Raw genomic sequence first — 25,241 nt, forward strand, 5'->3', positions numbered from 1 at the left:
CACTGAAATTCCAAGAGGATTTTATGAAGTAGATGTACTTTATTTTTAGAGAGAGTTGGTTTCTGGACACTGCAATGTGAACCATTAATGCAATCACTGGTCAAGGATCATAGCCACACACATGCATAAAATATAAGGTTGAGTGTCTTTGTGTGCATTTCAAGAGAGGGGAAGAAAGGCTGTAATTGAACGAGGTAAACCTTCAGGGATTATTGCTGATTGCCTGTTAAGAGAAAGGTATATGTGTTTCTTGGAAAGTAATAGCTTATGGAACCAGGTGATTCATTAAGTCCTGGCTTATTCTCCCCAGGTGACACCCACATGCCATAGCATCCAATGGAATTCTTTTGTTACTTGTTTACAGAAAGAGATAGCACGTGGCCTCCCAGAACAATATTTGACCTTGAAAGTAATAATTTGTCTGGTTAGTTTGGGGTATTGTGATAATATTACTCTCCATTTACAATAAACTTTGAATCAAATTTAAAAGGAGTCTTGAGGTAGCAGGCTAGAATAGTAGTAAATTAAATTGGTACTTGGGTTCATTGCCCATTTTGCTGGAGAAATAGAAAAATCACTCTAGAGCTTTGTAGATATAAAACTGACATTTAGAAAAAGGTGTTTGGACTTCTTCCTCACTGTTGCTTAGTGGAAAACTTAAGAATCTCCCCTGAGACATCTGAGTATCCATGGTTCACTAAGTCATGAATCAATAAAGCCTTTTGCACTCAGAAAAGATGATGACCCCAGTTTTACCCTCACTTAAGATTTCTTCCCTACCCAGAATCTTTTCTGATTCTGTAATTTAAGGATTTTTTAAAATCACTTCTTTAGGGAAAACATTGACATTTTTGTAGGAATTACACTGAATCTGAAATGTGCTCTACAGAATATGGCTATTTTAACAGTTTGAATTCGTCCAGCTCATGTATAGCAATGCCTGTCTCTGCATTAGTTATTAATCTCACATTCTTTCATTAATGCCTTACAGTTTTCAGTACAGAGACTGTTTACATCCTTCGCTAATTCTGTGATAGTTTTTATGTCTGGAAATGTGGAAGTCACAAAACTAAACTTTCATGATCCCATGGAGTCAAAATGCACCTCTGATGTTCCCATAGACTATTAGAGGTATTTATCAAAAGATAAGTGCCATTGTGGCAGAGTGCATGTTAAGTGCATGATAGTCTGTGCCAAGAGTCACTGAATCCACACTCCTCTGTAAAAACTGTTCTGTTTCTGCAAGGCTCACTCTTCTCATCTGTAAACAAGGCTCCCTTTTCTGATTTATAATGACCTAACTCATAGATTATTGGGAAATTAAATGTAGAAGCCACATGATTTTAGAGACCACCAACTCCTTAGATATGAATGACCTCAATTATTCTTCATGAGTATATGTGCAGTCTACTTTCTGTCTTTCCCCAGGAAATTTTCCACAAAACAAAACAATGGTGCTACTTACTTACGTTATTGTGAGAAATAGGTAAATTCATATATGCAACTAAAATTTATCTTGACAGACAGAAGGCACAAATTATTGTTTGTTACATAAATAACACAAGGCAAAGATGTTGACATCATGCAGAAGTTGTATAGTAGCAATGGTTATTCCTATCACTTTACTGACTTCAAGTGGCCCCACAAATGATATATGAGTGTATAAAGGTAAGAGTTTGTGCAGAGAAACAGGATTTAATATTAAACAATCAGTTAAGCACCATGTGATAGATACTAAGTGTGACATGGCTAAAGGTATTAATCCATTTCTTAAATTTGAAGTTCTATGAATATACTCTGACTGTTGCCTTCCTCAGAGCATCTTTCACATCTCTGTTCCTCAGACTATAGATGAGGGGGTTAAGCATAGGGATCACCACTGTGTAGAATACAGACAGCACCTTGTTCTGTTCAGTAGAGTAATTGGACTTGGGCATTACATAAATGAAGGTGATGGTACCATAGTAGAGAGTGACTGCAGTTAGGTGGGATGTGCAGGTGGAGAAGGCCTTTTGGCGGCCCTCAGTGGAGCGCATCTTCAGGATAGTGATGAGGATGTAGATGTAGGAGACAGCAATGACAAGCACTGTCACCACAATAATGGAGCCAGAAGAGATAGAGGGGATGATTCCAATAACAGAGACATCTGAACAGGACAGTTTCAGCAAAGGGGAGAAGTCACAGAAAAAGTGATCTATCTGATTTGGTCCACAGAAGGACAGATTTAACAAACAGCCAGTAAATGTCCAACCATTCATGCAGCCACCAACATAGGAAGCTCCCAGCAGTAGAAAACAGAGTCTGGGGGACATAAGCATGGAGTAGAGGAGAGGTGAACAGATTGCTACATAGCGATCATAGGCCATGGCAGCCAGTAGGAAGCACTCAGCTGATCCAAGTGACACTGTAATACAGAGCTGGGCTTCACAGGCAGCTACGGGTAGGGCCAGCCCATGTCCAAGGAGTTCCATCAGCATTATAACTGAGACTGAAGTTGAATATACAATGTCTACAAAAGCCAGATGGCTGAGGAATAGGTACATGGGTGTGTGCAACTGGGAAGAAATTCTTATCAACGTGATGATGCTGATATTTCCTACTATAGTGACAATGTACACTCCTAGAAATATCACAAAAAAGACTATGCACAGTGTAGGATCCTCTGTTAGTCCCAAAATGATTATCTCTGTCACAATGGTGTGGTTTCCAGCCTCGTTCTTTTGTATGATTTGTTCCTGTTGAGGAAAATGGAAAAAAATGTTTTTAAAATGTCCTGATTTTTCACAATGCTTATTTTTTTTATTATCCTCATATTTGTTCTTGGTTATCATCTGTGCCTCACATGTAAATACTGCCTTCTTTGGAATTCTTGTTTTGTATTTTTCGTTGAGTAAGATGAAAATGATGAACCTCATTTTCTGTCATTCATTATTTTTGCATGTACTATTCCTTAAATGTCACTACTCAACACTTCACTGTTAGGATCTCTCTTCACAGGTCCAGGTTCTTAATTTCAATATCTATTTATTTTCATGATGCTCATTGTTTATTTGAAATCTCACCAATACCTCTCACAATGGGTTCCCATGCCAAAATAATCCTTTTCTTCAACCACTCCACCTATATTTCATATCTGAGTGCTGATACTATCCAGTGTCTCCTGTCTGCAACTTGGGAAGCTTCCTTGCCTTTTTCTTATTGTACCACATATAATAAAAAGTAATTATAGACCATTTATTTCCCAATTTTATCACTTTGTTAACTGAAAAATTATAGCTGTCACCTCAAAGGTCATAGAACTAGTTTTTTCTCTAGTCAATTGAGTGATCATGGCTCAGGAACATGGAGTCAGCTTGCCACAACTACCATTATCCTATGTGATAACAGTTTTTATAAGGCTTTTGTAGTTACAGGACAAAAGAAAGCCCTAACTCAAGTCACTTTACAACTATATTTGTGGAATTATCAGGTAAGTAGGTTATAGCAATAGTGGGGAAATCTCTGTTATAGGTCTCATATCCTGACTGATTACACCCTTAGCTTTGGTGTTGGTAGAGCCTGGAAGCCTAAGGATACATTCCAAAACACTTCATATAATAGTCACAAGTTGAGCAATGAATGGTTATTTATAAATGAGAATAAAATAGCCCAAGAATATTAAATGTAAGTTTTTTTCTAGTTCACCTCCTCATCTCTTGTTTGTTACCTCTGCTGTCAAGGCTCTGGTCATTCTTTTTTTGTATTTTGTTACATTTGCCTCACTTCTTTCATTATTTTTCTTCTATGTTTCACAATAATATAAAATGGTGACCTCTTATTCATTAAATTCTTTGAGTAACTTCTCAAATCTTCATGATATAACATAACCTCATTAAAACAATGCACATCACATATATCCTTGAATATGATCTTGTCTCTCAGGGTATTTTTGCCCACTACTGACACTAAATCAGTTGTTTATCATTTTAGGTGATTTATCCTCATCTTACAACATTATTTTCTCTTCCAAGCCTTCTCTGACTCCTAGGATAGATCAAATTATCTTTCTTTGTGGTGTAGATGTCTCCACTCCCAGTGAGAACACTGCCCTTTTGTTGATGGCCTTTTGGTCCCTCCTTCTTAAACAGCACAGTTGCATCAATAATGGTTTTATGCTTCCCTTACAAATATCCAGTGCTTGGGCATAAAATTGAATGTAAAATTGGTGAATGCATGCATGAACAGTGAACTGAATATGCTCTGAATATGAAGATTAAAATATAATTCATGTCTCCTGTCATAAAAGAAAAAGAAAAACAGGCTTCAGAAAGAGAAAGAGCCAATGAACTTTCACTTCATGTAAAGTGCTGCCTTGGTACTACAAATGATGGCTCTTTAGTTCTGATTTTTACAAACCTATATAGCAACAATGGGGAAAAACTTGAAAATTCAAAATAAGCATCATACATATCAACAATAAGAAATTTGGTACATGTATAAGTATTCTCTTTCATTAATATATATTAGTTTGCATATATATACATATTATATATAATACACATGCATGTACATACATAGTCACATGCACAGTGTCTTGCTGTCTTTGAACTTCAGTCTTCCTACTTCAGCTTTGTAAAAGCTATGTATACAATTATAAGTATGTGTCACTATGTCCAAATTAGGTACATTTTAATAGTGCTGTATTTAGTTAAAGTTGCAATATAAGAATTTGGTTTACATTGTGAATATTTACCCACATAATTTTTGAGATACACATAAGCTCTGAAGGAATAGAACTTAATTGATTATCATTTTTTTCAGATATTTGTCCTGTACAATTGTTAACTGCCACACCTAGGAATCTCAGAAATACCTCATTTACCATGATACTAAATATCATAATTTTCCAATTCTTACTTGGTTTTCTTAGGGCAGTAATCCAAAACAATTAATTATCGTTTGGGATCCAAGGTAGGTTTATCTAATTAATTTTTAGTAACAAAAAACATTAAGCCAAATTATTCCCTATAGTTCATTGATTTGTGGCTTCCTTTGTTGATTGAAGAGTTTAGGGTACTACATATCCCTGATTAATATTTGGGATGTGAAATAGTTCATAGAACCTATACCATCTTCTTTGGCTTGATACTGAGAACTTTGTAGTTTACATTCTGTCACTTCTCTAAATTTATCTCCCTATAATATATACTCTCTTCTAATTGTATACTTTTCAAGAGTCATGTTAGAAGATGCTGTGATTGTCTCCTCATACTTATTAAATATAATATGCATAGTATACAACTTTCTGCTAACAATGTTTGTGCAGCTCTTAGGTATTTAAACATTTACTACAACAGTAATATCAGTATTAACTATCTTTCAAATATATCAGTTTCTTAATGTTTCCAGTTGTTTTTCCTTTAGTAAAAATAAACATTTAGTTTTTCTGATGGCGAGCCTGCATTCTTTCAATATGTTAATTATGAAGGGCAATGGCTCCATAGTTGACTATCTGTAGCCCATTCAAGAATATCTTCTATCTTTTCTCTGATGGTTTTGGATTGTATTCAAATGACACTAGCAACAGACAGATTACTTCCTCGATGTCAGCTCTACTATTAAAAAATGTTTTTATTGCATTAATTGTTAATATTGCAATGGTACAAACTATTTTATACATAAAATTATTAAAATACTTAAATAAAGCTATCATGCCTCCACTGCTTTCTTTATTATAAAATTAATGTTCACAATTTCTTAGAAAGTTCATTCTAACTCTACCAAGCTTACATGATCCTTTAAAATTGTTCTTTGCAGACTCTGAAAATACTTTGGTCTGAAGAACAAGGCTATGCTCAGAATAGCATTTATACTCTGTGCTTCCTGCCTTGATCTCAGTTCAATAGTGGCAATCCTGCTTTCATTATGACAGTATTAGGAGTCACTCTGTGCTTGCTGCAGATTACTGTGGAACAGGACTTGACATACAAGGCATTTTGTCAGCATGGTTAACCTGCACATGGCAATCTCTTTGGCTCTCATTTTTGTGTTTGTTCAGTGATGCTATTTGTCCATATACTGCAGCTTTGTTTTGAAATTAAAAGAAATGGTATCCATAAACCTACAGAAGTATTTTGTCACATAGCTGTGCTAATAATTTCTTTCCCCCTTTTATTGAAAATAGATTTTTTTCTCATACAATATATTCTGATTATAGTTTCCCCTTCCTCTATCCTCCCAGTTTCTCCCGACCTCTCTTCCAATCTGGATCTACTTGTATTCTGTTTCTCATTAGAAAACAAACAGGTTTCTAAGGGAATATAAAATAAAATAAAATAATATAATATAATATAATATAATATAATATAATACAAGAGATAAGTCAAGACAAAAATCTAACACATTGGAATTAGACAAAAACAAACAGAAGGAAAAGAACCCAAGAAAAGAATCAGTGACCCACTAATTTGAATACTCAGGAATCTCATAAAAACACTATACTTGAAGCTATAGTATATATGCAGAGGAGGTGGTGCAGACCAATACAGGCCCGGTGCATGTGGAGACTCAGTCTCTGTGAATTCATATGAACTTTGGTCATGCTGATTTAGATGGTCACACTTTCTTGGTGTCCTCCATCCCCTCTGGCTCTTACATCTTTTTGCTTCCTTTTTTGCAGGGTTCCCTGAATCCTGAAGGAAGAGATTTGCTGGAATTAAATAAAAATGAAATGGTAGTTTCAGTTGTTCCATGTTTTGAAGAGCATAACTTTCCTTTCCACATGCCAGGTCTTCCTATGACACATCTACAAGTAAGTACAATCTCTGACACCTGCCCATGTCTGGACTAGGACATTTTTACATGTACTATGCTGACCACTACTTTCCTTTCTCTTCTTCCCTATACACACTTAAGTTCCTGACCTCTAGACTGGCATTTATTCTTGTCACCATAGACCAGGGGCTCTCACCACTCTAATATCCTCTCTCATTACTGGATCAGTCACTTGAGATGGTAAATATAGAATATAAGACTAGGAACATAATCCAATCCTAGTATGAGGCTTTTCCTCCAGATTTCTTTTTTCATATTCTCAGCTCTCAAGGTTAGCAGTGGTTCTGGCTGTGTTAGACCCATATTTTCTTGGGTACCCAGGTCCAACTAGTATAACTATATCAGGAAAACCACGCGCTTCTTTTGCTCACCTTCTTAAACCAGTGAAAATCCATCTTGAATAAACCCATGTCTATTGCACTTACCATTTAGAAATAGAGTTTTGATACTGAATTCCAGTAGGGACTTTAGGAAGATGTGTTCCATTTACTTTTATAAATAGTTGGAGGATGAATACAATGTGAACTATTGAATACACTCACTGGCCAAGGATACACATGCAGTGAGGATAATGATGGATGTCTGACCATGATGGGAGAGAAAAGAGGCTCCCAGCAACGGTAGTGAACCCTTGGGGATATTCCTGCCTGTCCCTTTGAGAGGTGGGGCTCTAGGATTTTTTTTGTACAGAAATGATTTCTGGAACCAGGTGACTCATTAAGGCCTGGCTGGCTCTCTCTAGGGAGCATCTACATGCTATGGTGTTCTTTGGAATTCTTCATTGTTTATCGAAAGCCAGTGAAATGATTTGCGTTCTCCCAGAAGAATACAGGACATTCATAAAAATTACTTATTTTATTAGTTGATGCTAGCTAGTGTGGGGATGTAAGAGGACTTCTCAGTTAAACTTTAAATCAAATTGAAAATCTCTGTTCAAAATGAACGGTAAAATAGTATATAATGAACATTGTTTATTTTCCTGAAAAAATATTAAGATGATGATAGAATTCTGTATATAAGATTAATTATTTTTTTTAGGTATCTTGAGCCTATTTCTTCCCACCCCTCAATGCAACAACATATGAATGCCTTCGGAGGCAGCTGAGTATCCACATGGCAGGCAATAAGCTGAGTGCATTAAATATTTAACTCAATTCATCTAAATACTCTGTATTCCTTTGTATTTAAAGCATTTAATGTAGGCATACATCATTTCTACAAATCTTTGACAAATACCAGAATGCAGAGCATCTAAAAGTGAGTTATTGTGCTACACATAGCTATCATTGTCTGTCCTCTTATTCTACACCATGCACTTATTTTATGCCTCTTCTAGGATCATTTGTTCACATGTAAATTCTTCAACACAAAGCCATCAAAGTATTTTTCTTCTCCTACGGATGAAATTAAGGCCTCACTGTGGATCTTGAAATGACCCTGTAAGAAGCTCCAACTTCTGTCAAGTACAATATAAGACCTACTGCCTGCATGAGTAAAGGTACTTGTGACCATAGAGGCAGACCTAAAGACTTTAGTTTCATCTCAATAATTAACTAAAACTATGATATGATACATTTTAAGCATCTCCCACCATACATTGTCAGTTCTGATTGCCCAAAGACTTCTCAGTCTTCCATATAGGAGCATTCCCATGAACCCTAAGGAAATGTAACAGACTCATCATCTTTGCAGAGTTCAACCTCCGTGTGTGTGTGTGTGTGTGTGTGTGTGTGTGTGTGTGTGTGTATGCATACATGCATATAACATATGTATTAAAGTAAGCATCCATTCTTATGCTAGCCCTATAGACCATGCTACTGGAGTCAGACAGTCACCCAGAAAATGCAAGGTCCCATGTTCACTAGAACCCTGGTATCAAGTTGATTGACACAGACCACATTGTGGATCCAAAAATTGTTAGTGAAATAGTTACAAATTCACTAAGGATGGATGGTGACCCGAAAGTCCTATATTGCACTACAAAAGAAAACTAACTTAAAAATTTCCATTGATACAATTCCAAATGAAAGAAAGTAAATTTCTAAAGATAAATGTGAAAAAAAATATTTTAGGACAAAGTTTTAGGTATAGCACAAGAACCATAAACTATAAAGAATTAAAAGAGAAAATATTTCTGGTTACTCTGAGTTTGTGCATTTTTAAAAGATAAAGACATGTTATAAATAATCAAACCTTTTTCTTCCTGTCTACAACTATTTCCCCTCTTCAGCTGGTACTGAAATTCACATGAATTTTATTTAGATTTAACACAAAAACATTTACAAATTTTCCTCATTTTTATCATAATTTCAATGACTATATATTAAATTTGTTACACAAAATTACATTTTATATATCTTACTAATTTTTAAAGATTTATTTTATTATTTTATCATTATATTATGCCTACATATATGGGAGTATGTGCACATGAATTCAGATGTCTGGGAAAGCTCAGAAGAGGGCATCAGATCCCTTGGTGGTTGAGTAACTGGCAGTTATGAGCCAGTGAATTTGGATACTGGGAATTGAACTTGGGTTCTCTGGAAAAACAATACAAACATTTATCCACTCCACCCCACTTTTATATTAAATTTAAGCCAGGATACAAAGTAACCAGTTCCACTATGACATTTTTGTACACATATATCATTATACTTTTGGCCTTCATCACCCAACTACTTATTCTATCCCTGATGCCCCTCTCGTTGGTCCCTAATCATCTTCCAAAGAGTCCCCATTATGCTATCATGTCATATGCATTCTGTCTCCCTCTCTTCCTCCCTCCATGTCTCTCTTCTCTTAAGCCTTTTACCCTCTCTCGTTTTACCCCACTCTGCTTTCACATCCTACACACATATATGTATACATGCATGCATACATACACCTATATAAAATTAATTCTAGATTCAGTATATGAAATAAATGTGATATTTGTGTTTTAGGAGACTGAGTAAACTTTCTTATATAGTTATGTCCTATTGCATCCATACTACATTTCATTCTTCATGACTAAAAAGTAAATTCCAGGACATGTGCCTGTGTGTGTGTGTGTGTGTGTGTGTGTGTGTGTGTGTGTGTGTGTGTTTGTATGCCTGTGTACTATATTTAAGTGTTCATTCTTATGTTTATCAACACCATGGTTTATGCCATAGCCTAGCTATTGTGATTTGTGACATGGTAAAGATGGATGTGTATTTTCTTAGCATATTGATTTAGATTACTCTCCATGTATACCAGGAGTTGTACAGATGGGTCATGTTAGAGCTCTACTCTTGAGTTTTTAAGAAACCACCACATTGTTTTCCATAGTGATTAGCCCAGTTTACTTCCTTCCAGGGGTAAGTATTCTTCTTCCCTCAGTTCCTATATCAGCATCCATTGTAATTTGCTCTCTTCATGATGGCCATTCAAACCAGGATAAGATGGATTTTCAAAACAGTTGTAGTATGCATTTCCCAGACAGCTCAGCATGCTGGATACTTTTTCAAATATTTGTGGACCAGGTGTATTTCTTCTTTTGTGAACTGTAAATTGAGTTTTTTAGCTGTTCTACTGATTGGACAGTTTGTTTTTTTCAGTGTTTAATTTATATAATTCCTTATGGAGTCCAAATAGAAATCCCCTATCTGATATACAGTTGGCAAATAATGTTTCCCATTCTGAATGCCATCTCTTCACTCTGATGATTATTTCCTCTGCTCTGTGGTAGTTTTAGTTCAAGCAATCCCTTTGTCACTTCTGGGGATTATCTTCTGTGCTACCATTGTTCTTTTCATAGAGTCCTTCATATGTCTGTATCTAGAAGTGCTTCACTCCTGTGGTCCTCCAGCAGTTGCAGGTTTCAGGTCTTATGTTTGGTTTTTGAATCATTTTAAATTGATTTTTGTACAGGGTGAAAATAGGGTTACATTCTTCCTTGTGTGGAAAACCAATTTATCCAGCATGATTTGTTGAAAGAAGATTGCTTTTGCCAGTCTATTTTCTGAGGCCTTTGTCAAAACTGAATGGTATTAGCTGTGTACATTTGTTTCTGTATTCTCCATTTTATCACATTGGTCTATAAGTCTGTTTCTGTGCCAGCACAATACTGGTACTATGACCTTGTCATATAATTTAAAATCAAGTACAGTGATACCACCCAGATTTCTCTTTCTGCTAAGGATTATTTAGGCTTTTGTTCATCTTCTTAATCTTTAGCATTGTTTTTCCTATATCTGAAAAATATCTTGGGGAATTATGTTGACTCTGTAGATCACCTTTAGCAACATAAGCTGATTTTGCAGTATTAATTCTGTTGATCTTCAAGTGTCTTCTTTAATTATGTCAGTGTTTTAACATTTTCATTATGTAGGTCTTTGAATACTTTAATTAGGTTTGTTTTGGAGTGTTTTTTCTCATGATTGGTATATAGAAAGGCTACTGAAGTTTCTGTGTTGATTTTGTACCCTAGCACATTTCTGAGACTATGTATTTTAAATATGCATATATTGGAGTAGGTGATTCAAACATTTTCTAAGATAATCAAGTTAATTATCTATCCTTTTAAATATTTTCTCAGTTCCTAATCATGAACACTTTTTTGTTTTGTTTTGTTTTTTTGAAATAGGGTTTCTCTGTGTAGCTTTGCACCTTTCCTGGGACTCTCTCTGTAGCCAGGCTGGCCTCGAACTCACAGAGATCTACCTGCCTCTGCCTCCCGAGTGCTGGGATTAAAGGCGTGCACCACCACCACCACCACCACCACCACCACCACCACTACCACCACCACCACCACCAGGCACCATGAACACTTTTTTTTTAAAACTGATAGACAGTGTTGTGTTTAGTGAGTGTTTTTAACACAAATTCCCATTTTTAAGAAAGAAAAGATATATTTTGACTCTCAGTTTGACAGTACAGTCTTCTTTCAGGAAATTATGGCAGCAGGTCACATTGTTTCCAGTCACTCAAACAAGAAAAGATCAATGCTGATGCACACTTTTTCCATTTTGCTAGAAAATTCACATGGCCTGTCCTAAATCTCTGAATCACATCAGGGAACAGCAATCTCACACAGGCACTTCAACTATGAAAGTGTCAAAGAGAAACACCAAACTCATATAAAACTAGACAAATTATGATTTTGTATTTCTTCAGGGTTCATTCATATTATAGAAATTAGTTTGCTGCTTTATTGTGGATCTATGTTGCTTAAAGGATTTTTCTGTTGGTTTCTCAGACCAGTCTAAACTCATCAAGATTTTAAACATAATTGAGGACTTACACTTTTGAAAGTTTAAGGATCAAGAACAGAGAGGGAGAACAAGGAAGAGGAGACCATGGTAAATGAAGACCACATGAGAAAAGGAAGAAACAAAGTGCTAGAGAGGCCCACAGAAATCCACAAAGATACCCCCACAATAGACTTCTGGCAATGGTTGAGAGACAGCTGGAACTGACCTACTCTGGTGATAGGACGGCCAAATACCCTAATAGTTGTGCTAGAAACCCCATCCAACGACTGAGGGATCTGGATGCAGAGATCCACGGCTAGGCCCCAGGTAGAGCTCCGGGAGTCTAATTAGTGAGAAAGAGGAGGGTTTATATGAGTGAGAATTGTTGAAACCAAGGTTGGATAAAGCACAGGGACAAATAGCCAAACGAATGGAAACACATGAACTATGAACCAAAGGCTGAGGGGTCCCCAACTGGATCAGGCCCTTTGAATAGGTCAGTGCCTTGCCCATCCATCAACAAAGATGCTTCCTTCTGCAGTAGAAAGGAACAAAGCCAGAGACCCACAATGGAACAAAGTACAGAGAATGAGAGACCTTGGAACATTTGGTCCTAAATGGTATGTCTCCATCAATCTTTCCCCAGGGCTCAGGAAACCCTGTGGAAGAGGAGGCAGAAAGAATGTAAGATCCAGTGGGTCTGGAGGACACCAAGGAAAGAACGTGGTCTAAACACAGCAAGACTGACATATATATGAACTCCCAGAGAGTGTGGCAGCATGCACAGCCCCTGTGCAGGTCTAAGCAAGATGGGGTCCTGGTGCAGAGAGAAGTGGTCATAAATCCCCATCCTCTCCTAACTCAGAAGCTGTATCTAATTACTGCTCAGAAAGGAAAAAGTAGTTTTTCTCCAATGGAGTCTGGCACATGCCGGTAGGATTTGCTAAAGTAGACAGAAGCAGGAAGATCCCCAGTTGGAGGCCAGCCTGGAAGGCTTGCTGAGGAGAAGCTATGGCCTAGGCAGGATTGGACCACAAATGGCAGCAGCAGGACTAGGGAGGCGGCTATTGCTTCTCATCATGTTGGTGGCGATGGCGACACTGCTCCCGGAAAGTGTTTAATGCTGCCTGTTCAGAGAACAATTGCCAGGACCATCGTGTTACAAGAAAGCATTGGCAAAGGATCCCCTGAAGATGTCTTCACCCCGAGACAGCAAGAAGTAATTTGAAGAAAATTATGCCCACATTCCCAAGAGTTTATTGAATCGATTTACCTATGGATAATTACCTGAGATTTACAGGAAGGAAGAAACCTGTGATGAAATTCACTTACCAGTAACTCCTGAGGCATACCTAAAATGAATTCTTGAGGACACTGATATTTCCTTTGCTGCTACAAAATAACTTGCCTAGCACTTGCCCCCAGCTTTTGCTTTGGAAAACAGAGCTGCTCACCTGGCCTGCAATCTCTGACATTCTATGCCAGCTCAGTAGTACTTTATACACTCAGTCTTTTATGGTGGACCCACTCAGTAAACTCGGTATAAAGATCCATGGTGGTGATGGAGAAACTTATGGTTTATTATTTCATGATTAAAAGTTTCCCTCTGTTTTGTTTTCTTCATTTCAATTCAGGTATGATAGATATTAACAGCATATTTCTACCAAGCCTATGAAATCCATTTTGACAAATGAAACAGATATCTCTAAAGCCAAACCCTCACATCATGAAAACAAAAATGTGGTGTGTTATCCTCACCCTTTGCAACTAAAAAGTTTACTTTGTACAATACTATGTGGAGAAAATGCAAGAATAGTCTGGAAAGCAACTTTATTCAGCTATTCTTTCCTATTCTACTTGTGTGTCTATTTACCTTCCATGACCAAGGAAAGCTTTTGATAAGCACATAGTATTGTGTCCCAGTTACAGGAGGATTAATATTGGGAAGACAGTGTGATAAAGTAGGAAGTGTGTATGAGGTGATGTTGAGTGTAATATGAATCTTCTTATGTCAATAAGTGTGTAAGTGTGTGTTGACAGTCTATCAGTGGCTGCTGTCTAACACACATGCACATACTGAGATTTTTTGTGAAGAACTGTTTCTTTATATTTGCTTATACAGTTTGTTTATATTTTCCTTTTATTGATTTTACATTTTTACTGTGAGCATATGGTATTGAATAATCATAGGAAACACAAAATGAAGCCATGCTCCATGAAGTAACAATGGGCATTCAGAAAAATTTACATGTGTCCTCTTAGAAGCCAAAGGCTGTCTTCTCTCATTGCATTAACCTGTATTTAGCAATACACATTCATATGTCATTAGCAAATATTCTCATACCCAGAAAAAGAAACGAAATATAATTTACTCTAATAAATCTCATTACTGTGCAATATGATTAAAATATGACAATAGAAAATCATGAACACTTTTAAAGTCCTTTATTTTAGTGTTTCTTTTCCTTTATTTTTCTAACCTGAAGGGTTAACCTCTGATCATTGGTACAGTTGTGAGAACAATTACTGTAAGATCTATAAACTTCCAAAAGTATAGCATTTGTCTAGATAATTTTTCCTGAATACCCTTAGTAGTTAATAGGTATGGTTTGGAAAATTATTCAAGAAATTTGCCCCAAAGTGCTAGAGAATGGGTTGGGAAGTAGCTCAGTGAATGGATTCCTGGTGGTGGAAGTAGAGGGATATGAATGGGAAGTCCCAGCCCCTGTGTAAGTTCAGGATCAGCTGTGCACATGGATAGCCCCAGCACTTGTTAGGGTGAACCAAGACAGGAGGATCCCAGGGCCAGAAACCTCAGCTAAACAGAAGCTTCAGATTTTGTGCCTGTACAATCATGTAACCCCAGCACCAGAAGCAGAAAGCAGTATAACATTTGATCTCACTGGGTTGCTAGCATAGTCAAAACTACAAGCTTCCAGTTCAACAAGAGGCCCTTCCTCAGGAAAATAAAGTTGAGAATGATAGAGAAGATACCCAACATCTTCCTCTGGCCTCTTCATACACATGCACAGGCACAAGCACCCACACACTCATGTATGTGCAATACATACAGAGACACACACAATACAAACCACAGATGCACATGAGCACACACACACACACACACACACACACACACACACACACACACAGAGGATTAATTAATAAATGAAAGCCAGAATGAAACAGGTACAAAAACAGACACGAAGAGCCATGGATTAGAATAGAGGACCCAGAAATAAATCTATACAGCTCAGCATAAGTTTTAATAAAGGAATCAAAAGCATACATTAGAGAAAAGACAGGCTCTTTAATAAGTGGTGCTGGCCTAATTGGATTTCCACATAATGAAGAATGAAGCTAGATCCATATCTCTTACCCCCACTAAAGTCAATTCATAATGGATCAAAAACCTTAATGTAAACCTAAAACTACAAAATGGTTAGAAGAAAACATAAGCAAGACATTTTAAGATATAGGCATAGGATATAAGGGCAACCTGTGCTGTAACATCTGTCACTCCAGAGCTCACCAAGGTTGATTCTACTGATCTGTCTAGCTAACAGGTGTTGCCTTCCTCCCTCACCAGTCCATGTTCATGCCTCCAAAGCTGTTCAGTGAGAGGATGACCTCCCCAACAGAGCATTGTTTAGTCAAGGATACATGTGTAGCTGCACTCCCCTGCTAGATCCTTCAAAAGCAAGTCCTCCAGATAAAGACATAGGAATCTCAATAATTGACCAATAGGATTAAGGGAAATCTAAAGCTTCTGCTTAACAGAGGAATTGACATCAGAGCCAAGAGATAGCCCACATAAATTAAAAAAAAAAAGAAAAAAAATCAATAATGTGGTAAATGCATGTTAGAAAGTGAATTTTATCCAGAATTTATAGAGAACTGTAAAATTTAAATACTGAAAATAAAATGTATTGCCAGGCAGTGGAAGTGTATCCTAAATTAGCTGGGCAGAGGTGGCACACGCCTTTAATCCCAGCACTTGGGAGGCAGAGGCAGGCAGATCTCTGTGAGTTTGAGGCCAGCCTGGTCTACAAATCGAGTTCCAGCAAAGGTGCAAAGCTACACAGAGAAACCCTGTCTTGAAAAAAACTTAAAAAAAAATCTGTGGACATCAGAAAGAGTTCTAGGTCTACAGAGGACTGTTCTCCTGCTGGGGACAGAAAGCTCTAAGTGATGCAAGGGGTAATGGTCTCAGGTGGCCTTGTGTATCTCATTAGGGGTGCACCAAACTTAGCTCCAGCCACAGGATCTGGAAAGTCACTGCCCTGTTGTCATAAGAGAACTCAGCTTCAGGTAGAAGTGAACTCATCACAGGCATACACAGGGGAAACAGTCTTAAAATTTTTCCTTAAATAACATTGCAGAAAGGACTGAAGAAAACTGCATGACATGTAAGTTCTACACACATTTCTCCTCTTTATTTTAAAAAGATTAGATGTTTTCCTTCTTTGGTATGAGGTGGGAATTTAATTTTCATTTCTATCTGCCATGAATATTTATTTTTAACACCTACTAATTACCAAATCCTTGTAAGGGTTAATAGGGAGAATATGCTAAGGATAATAACGGTACCACTGGGCTGGAAATGTGTGATATATTTTCAAATACATATAAAATATATGATGTATAAAATTCATATATATATGTGTGTATTTGAAAATATATTTATAAATAAAATGGTTCTTCTATTTCCATTGTTTCACCTGTGGTTAAATTTCACTATACACCACTGGCAGCTGTCTTATTCCTGTGCTTCTCATTATTTGTCATTTTGCTACTCATTCCTTGGACCATCTGATATCATCACTATGTGATTATGATTTCTAAGCTCAACAAGCATTCTTATGGTGGAATTGAGGGAAAATCTGTACATGAAACCTGGAAATCCAACTCTAGATAAAAATTATAAAACAAAATCCACGGATCTCTCTCTCATTTTTTTCTATTTGTTTTGGGGTTTGTTGTTTCTTTTGTTTGTTTTTTGGTTTTTTGGGGGGGTTTCTTTGTGTAAATTTAGTGCCTGTCCTGGATCTTACTCTGTAGATCAGGCTGGCCTCGAACTCACAGAGATCCGCCTGGTTCTGCATCCAGACTGCTGGGATTAAAGGCGTGTGCCACCACAACCTGGCGGATCTTTATTTTTAATATTTTCTACCACCTACAACTCAATAAAACCTAGTCTCAATTTTTCTGGACAGTTAAAATATCAGTAACTGCCATGCATCTGAGTTGAAGTCAAATTAGGTTAGAAGAAAGGTAAGTACACTTTCCCAAAGATTGGTAACAAATAGTCAATATATTTTAGCACTGAAAGTCACCAACAGGTAGGAACTAGTTGTACCTGCCAGGAAAGTTCTGCAGTACCTTCTGGTGGGCAATATCCTTCCTCTTCACCTGACCAAGATTTTAAATGCCTCTAGGAAGTTCAGTGGTTTTCAAATGGTGAAGGACAAAGTAACTTCAGATCAAGAATAAGGATAAAATCCCTGTAGATCTCCTTGCTGTTTCAAAGAAATATGTCAAACTAACTTCTCCAGGTCTCATTGCAAGAGTGGGATCTGGAAAAACTGAGGTCTAGGGTTTCAGGGGATGAAAATAAATTGTTTTCCTTTCAACTGCAGAATTGGTATGGCCCAGACTCTGTGAAAAAATAAACATCTCTCAGGTTTAAAGAATGATTTTTAATTTTTTTGTGTGTATCTGTGCACATGAGTACAGGTGCTGGTGGAGGCCAGAAGGAGTCAGATCTCCTGGAGCTGGAGCTACAGGTGGTTGTGAGTCACCTGACCTGGGTGCTGGGTTCACTCCAGTCCTTTACAAAAGCAGTAAGTGCTCTTATCTTCTGAGTCACCTCTCCATCCCCAATCCTCTCAGCTTTCTGAGTGTTTTTCAGCAAAGAAATAAAAATTAGATGGAATTGTCAGTAATTTACTCTAAACCTCTAAATCACAATAATTCTGGAATTGTATTGAAAAAGAGTGGGGACAGAGGACAGTTCTGTCTCCTGATTTTAAGGGGAATTGTTTAGAGATTTTATCCATTTATGATAGTGTTGGCTGCAGTTTGTCATATATAGCCTTTATTGTTGAGGTTTGTTCCCTCCAGTCCTCTTCTGTCTGGAACTTTTTTCATGAAAGTATGCTGGCTGTTTTTCAAAGGCTTTTTTTTTTCCCCGTCTATTGAATTGATAACATGATTTTTGTCCTTAAGCTTATTTATATGATTTATTACATTTATTTCTTTTCTGGAGAAATAAATGCTTTTGCCTTTGCATATGTGAGTGGTGGTCTTTTGTGGGGTTATCTGTGAACCCTAACAAAAATAAATGTCTGTTACTACCTGGGGCCATGCTGACATCAGGGTCAGGTTGTTGCTGAGGGTCATGTTTGAGTAGGTGGTCCTACTGCAGCCCGGGTCTGTGTTGACATTCATGGCCCATGTTGTCACCAAAGGTCACATGGATCTCTATGACTCCATGACAGAGATGAGTATCCCTGAGAGTCCAGTATTGATGGTGCTCCAGAAGATAGAGGCCTTGTACTAGATCAACAACTTATTGCAATGAACATTTCCAAGTAAAGTAGAGTGGACAAAAGGGTATACTATATGATGTGCCATAACTTTCAATGTTACTAAGATGAATGAAGAGGTGTTGGAGAGGTGGGAAAGATGGTGGAGCAAAGTGGGTTTTTTTTTGTTTGCTTGTTTTGTTTTTAATTCATATTTTTAAAATTTTCTTCTGAGTAGACTCTATGGAGGGTAAGGGGCAGATATGGTGGGACTGGGATTGAGGTGTATAGTGTGAAATTCCCAAAGAATCAATAATATATGTTAATTTAACATATATATGATAGATTATTTTGTTTCTCAATAAAAACTGTATAACAATATCAGAAAAAAGACACCAGAAATATTTAAAAAATTTTTCTTTGAACTGTAGTTATTAGCATGTGTCAACCATTAGAAATGTATATATCCTAGCATTTTCACTTTACATTTTAATATGCTTTTTAATACATGATACATACCCAGACATTCACACATGCACTCACCCACATACTCTATAGTTCCTTTTGAAACAAGATTGCACTAGGTATTCCAGGTTGTCGTAAAAGTCCTGATCTCCCTGCTTCAGCTACCCAGCTGGTGGGATTACAGGCATGAGCCACCAGGCTTGACTTAGATATATTTTTAAAACTGGTGTTTTTGTTTGGCTTGCATTGTAAGAATTGGTTTATATTATAACTGAAGACATAATTTTGAGGTCTGTCTGAAAACACACTGATTGGATAGGCAATAATTAAAAATAATTATTCTTGGACAATAACCTTCCACAACTCTTAGCTGTCAGAAGCAGAAATCCTAGAACTTGAATCAAGCATCGTGGGCCATAGCATGACAAAATATGATAAATATAAGTATAATTGATAATCCCATTCTTGTTACTTTCCTTAAAGTTTTAATTTGAAAGAATTATGTTCTGTGTTCAAAATATGTTTATCTCCATGGTTTGCAGCAATGAAAACTACATCAAATTGTTTCCTAATGCTCATTGACTTAATGAGTTTTTGTTGACTTCTCATTTCTTTTTGATGGAGGATTATTTCCCATGTTCCTGAGAAATCATCACAGTAAAATATGTAATACTTCTCAAACCCTTTAGCATGATACTTACAAAGTTTCTTAGGCCCCTTCAATTACTTTTCTAAATGCCTCTCCCTACAGCATATCCTTTTAAAAAATATTTTATATGACTCAAGAATCATATTAACAGAAGTCTACACTTTTTACTCATGTTTACTAGTTATAAAGTTTATAGAAATACAAACTTCTGCTAACAATACTATTGCAATTTCTTGAGGATTCAAATTCTTACTAAAACAGTAATACCAATATTATATGTTCTTCAATGGACCAACTGATTAAATATTTTCAAATTTCTTCCCTTAGAGTAAATGTTGAGTCTCTCCACTGGTGGGACTCAGCTCTTTGACTGAGCCCATGTTGAAGTGCAGAGAAGCAATAGTGGAATGCCAGCAGCTCGGTCAAGAATGTCTTCTGCCTGTTCTTTGATGATCACCAGTGAGTATGAGTTACTGTAGTAACAGGTATCTCACTAGTTTTGATGTTATCTCTATCATTAAGATTATGCTTTCAGACACTGAAAACAGCTTATGTTGGAGAGGATATGGAGCAAGGGGAACTCTCCTCCACTGTTGGTAGGAATGCAAACTTGTACAGCCACTTTGGAAATCAGTATGGCAGTTTCTCAGAAAGTTGAGAATAAGTCTTCCTCAAGACCCAGCTATACCATTCTTGGGCATATACCCAAGGAGTGCTCAATCTTACCACAAGGACGCATGCTCAACTATGTTCATATCAGCATTATTCACAATAGCAAGAACCTGGAAACAACCTAGATGCCCCTCAACTGAAGAATAGATAAAGAAAATGTGGCACATATACACAACAGAGTACTACTCAGCAGTAAAAAACAATGATATCATGAAATTTGCAGGCAAATGGACAGAACTAGAAAATATCATCCTGAGTGAGGTAACCCAGACTCAGAAGGATAAACACAGCATGTATTCACTCATAAGTGGATACTAGATGTAAGGGAAGGGAAGGCCAGACTGCAGCCCACAGCTCCAGAGAGGTTAGCTAACAGGGAAAGACCCTAGAAGGGACACATGTATGGCCCAGCAAAGGAGAAGTGGATGAGATCTACATGAGTGGGAGTGGGGGTTGGTGGTGGAGGGTGAGGAGTGGGGGATAAGAACATAGGGAAATGGGAGGGTCAAGCAGGAATAGGGACAGAGTGGGAGGTCAGGGAGGGAGATACCATAATAGATGAGATCATTATGGGACTAGGAAGAGGCAGGGTGCTGGGGAGGCTCTCAGGAATCCACAAGGATGACCCCACCTGGGAGTGCTAGCAGTGGTCTAGAGGGGGTCTGGATTGGTCTAGTGAATACCCTAACTGTCAACAAAGAACCTTTGTCCAGTGACTGGTGGAGGCAGATGCAGAGATCCAAGGCCAGTCGCCAGGCTGAGCTCCGGGAATCTAATCAATGAGAGAGAGGAGGGATCCTGTATGTGGGGGGACATCAAGATCATGATGGGAAGACATACAGAGATGAGCAGCCACACTGGAGGAAGACCATGAACTGTAGACTGGTGGCTGTAGAGCCTCCATGGGATTGGACTAGGCCCTGTGGATACGGAAGATGGTTGTTTGGCTGTGTTTGGGGGAACCCAGATGGGGGATCAGGATCTGTCCCTGGTGCATGGGCAGGCTTTAGGGAGCCCAGTGCCTGTGGTGTGATGACTTGCGAAGCCTTAGTGCAGTGGGAAGGGGCTTGGATCTGCCTAGGCTTAGTTTGCCGGGCTTTGCTGACCCCCCCATGGGAGACCTTGATTTGAGAGTTGTGGGGATGTATGATGGCTTGGGAGGGAGGGCTGGGAGGTGGGAGGAGGGAGGAGATGGGATCTGTGGGTGGTTTGTAGAGTGAGTAGAAAATTTCTTAATGAAGAAAAAAAAATTGTGTTTTCAGGACTGGAGAGAGAGATGGCTGGGCAGTTAACAGCACCAGCTACTCTTCCAGAGTACCTGGCTTCAATCCCTAGCACCTACATGCTGACTCAGAACTGTCTGTTACTCCAGTCCCAGGAGATTTGACACCCTCTTCTGGCCTGTACTGGCACTGTGTTTAACTATCTTATACAGAAATAATTGAAACCATGAACAGTGCTATTACACTTCCGATGCCTTCCTTTTTCTAAAATTCAGAATCCATCATTCTTTGGTCACTCCACTGCAATGGACTATTGAGACATATTGAAATCCCTTCTGAGACTCAGAAAATAGTTAAGTCTGAAGAATAAGCATTGCTTGCACTGTTTGTCTTTTGTCTCTCTCACAGCTCAGGGTGGCCACCTCACTTTCATTATGATGCCATTTAGAGGAGGTCTGTGCTGACTGTAGTGTTGCAGAACAGAGCTGAACAAAGACAATGCTTTGTTTTGCATTTTCCAGCTCTGCTGACTCACACTTGATAGCTAATCTTTTTGAATCTCAGTTTCTGTATTTATACAATGGGATTGTGTGTCCATTGAAGTTTTGTTGTGAGATTAATAAAGATGATATATGCAAATGACAGATGTATTTGGTCACACTTTAAGGTTAGGAAACATTTTTAATTAAATGAAAATTAAATACTGGCAGATTTCAATAACTCCATGATTTGAAAAGAATCATAATGTTACAACATGTCAAGAGACCTTATCATAAGTCCACAGTAAGCAAGTATAGTCTCTAACACCACCTCAACACCTGACTAAGCCATCAGTATGTGTAATACATTGACTTATTTTTAATTTTCCCTTTGTCCTCACTGGATAATTAAGGTTCAGAGCTTTCTACTAGCTTCAGGCTTCTGAGCTTGAGTCAGAGACTCTTAACTGCTCAAATACTCTTTCTCTCAAAGCATCAGTCACCTACGATGTAAATAAGAACAGAAGTGAGAGCCTTTCCCAAACAAATACCTGCCCTTTATTCTGATGACATTTTTATAATCTCAGCTCCTCAAACTCAGCAATGGTTTTGGCTGCCACAAACCATCTCCACACTCCTAGTTACCCTGGGCAGACTGGCTTATTTGGACAGGTGCCATTGCAGTGCCTCTCGTGTGGATGGCAAGCTTTCTACAGGGTAAGTGCTAAAATGAACAAAATTAGTTTGTAAATTTATTTCTTCTTGAACAAATGAAAAGTCATCTTAACCCAAATCCCATTTACTTACCATTTAAGAACAGAGCACTTACATGGAATTATGATGGGATTTTATAAATAGGTTTATTCCGTTTACTTTTATAAATATCTGGAAGCTATGTATTCTATAGGATGAATAATTGAATGTCCCCACTGACCAAGGAATTTAATCCCTACACATAGTAAAGGTGAGGTTGGGTGCCTGTGTGCACTATACAAGAGAAAAGAGGTTCTTGTCAAATATGATAAGGTCTTGGGGACCACTGTTGTTTATCCCTTTGAGAAAAAAGTTCTTGAGTTTGTTGTACAGAAATGTCCTATGTCTTTAAGGTCTGATTGTCCTCCCCCACGGGACATACATAGACTGTGATGTGCTTTCCAACACTCATCCCTTGCATACTGAAAGTGAAGATGTTTGTTTCCCAGTTGAATATCCAATGTACAGAACAAATAGCTTACATGCTTCAGTAGAGTTAGTACACTAGAATGTACTTCCTGATACACTTTCAAATTGAAAACGAGTGTTAGATTTGGTGGACAGAGCAGGAAGTAATGGAATGATTATTTCCACTTGTTCTTCATTTTACTGAAGAGGAATAAAATTATTTCAGAACTCAGTAAATTAGTAGGAGGAAGTGAGCCTTCTTTAGGTGTCTTGGATCTCTTTCTTCCCACACCATAGTAAAGCAACTGAATCTATTCTGAGGCATCTAAGCACTAGCATTCCACTGAGACAGTAAACAAGAACAAAGCATAGGAAATGTTTGAATCATTTGCCCTAGATGCCACCTGCATTAAATGTCTTGAGGGTTCACATTGTCCATCATCATTTCTACATCTCTTTGGACTAGCTCCAGAAGTCAAGGATCTGAATGTGTTTCATTTTATTGTACAAAATAATTGTCTGGCTACACAATTATGTTCTTCAACATAAATCCATCAGAATATTTTTCTTCACTTACAGGCTGACCCACTAAAATAGGTCTTACTGTGGATCTTTATATGGCTCTTTAAATCAGATCCAGCCAACTCAATTGCATTCAAAAACAATATTGAGAGATACACATATTTTAACCATAGGGATCTTGGCCTTATTTCCTGAGCAATTTGAGTCCTGTTTCTTTTTGTTTGTTTGTTTTGAGTTTTTGTTTTTCGAGACAGGGTTTCTCTGTGTAGTTTTGGGGCCTGTCCTGTATCTCACTCTGTAGACCAGGCTGGCCTCGAACTCACAGAGATCTACCTGGCTCTGCCTCCCAAGTGCTGGGATTAAAGGCGTGTGCCACCACTGCCCAGCTTGAGTCCTGTTTCTTAAAGAAAACACTATTCTACAATCCTGACTGAGAAAAGTGTCCCCTCTTATGGCCTATTGCACCTCCTTGTTCTTATTTGTATTGTATGTGTAAATGAACAAGCACTTCTGGAAACATGTGAATTCTATATAGCATTTTAATTACTTTGGGTGAGACAATGTCTTAATTGTTTCCAGACCAGCATGATATCTGGCATTTAATAAATGTTGAGATTCTTTCCAACAGTTGTGTCTTCAACAAAACTGGCAAAAATAGCCCTTGGATTTCTGTATCCCTCATCTGTGCAAGGTGATTAACTGGAGAAGGAAACTTGACTTATTCACAGAGGTTTTCTTTATGGCTGTAGCTTTGTTCTTCATGAACAGGAGAGGGAATGCCATCTTAACATTCAGAGGACAGTTGCATGGTTTTCAGTTCCACTGTGAGACAGGTCCTTTCCATAGATTACTTAATTGTCTACTTTTTGGTATGCATTTAAAGTAAATAAATATTAATATATGAGAAGTTTAATGGCTGGTAAAACATTGTCATAATTTTCACTTAGATCTCTTAGTTTTCATTTGTTCTGTATTTTCCTCTGACAAATATTGTACTCTAAAGTTTTGCTTAGTAAACCATAAATATATTCATTTGTGTTTGTTTCTAAAAAATATCTCCAAACCCTGATGTCTCCAGCCCTATTGTCCTGAGGAATGGGGTTCTAACTTTTGCTTTAAAAGGTAATAAACACTAAACTGAGCCTGCGCTCTGGGATTCCCATGTGAAAGCCATTTTCACCTTAATTTTCGAGAAGTCATGATGATGTAATGATGTGTCAGTCAAAATATGTACTTTCTACAAGAAAAGTGTGCAGTGTAACCTGTAACATCATCTCTAGTTTTTTGTGGGGGGAGATTTTTAAATCCTAATTTCTTTATAGACACAGAACTGTGACTATTGTGGAAGCACTAATCAAAATACTTTGGTCAAGCCTGGCGGTGGTGGCACACGCCTTTAATCCTAGCACTTGGGAGAGAGAGCCCGGCGGATCTCTGTGAGTTCGAGGTCAGCCTGGGCTACAGAGTGAGTTCCAGGAAAGGCGCAAAGCTACACAGAGAAACCCTGTCTCAAA

General features: G+C 37.8%; 1 protein-coding gene across 1 annotated transcript; it reads right to left on the reverse strand.

Annotated features, from left to right (window-relative positions):
- Positions 1 to 1,784: 1,784 nt before the first annotated feature.
- On the reverse strand, positions 1,785 to 18,479 carry LOC114685278 (olfactory receptor 473). The gene is made up of 2 exons (XM_028859860.1): positions 18,387 to 18,479; positions 1,785 to 2,735 (listed from the first exon to the last, which is right to left on the reverse strand). Exons 1-2 carry the CDS (start codon positions 18,477 to 18,479, stop codon positions 1,785 to 1,787), a joined length of 1,044 nt encoding a protein of 347 aa, XP_028715693.1.
- Between the last annotated feature and the right edge of the window lie 6,762 nt (positions 18,480 to 25,241).

The sequence above is a fragment of the Peromyscus leucopus genome, chromosome 1, assembly GCF_004664715.2.
Source record: "Peromyscus leucopus breed LL Stock chromosome 1, UCI_PerLeu_2.1, whole genome shotgun sequence".
Classification (NCBI taxonomy): Eukaryota; Metazoa; Chordata; class Mammalia; order Rodentia; family Cricetidae; genus Peromyscus; species Peromyscus leucopus.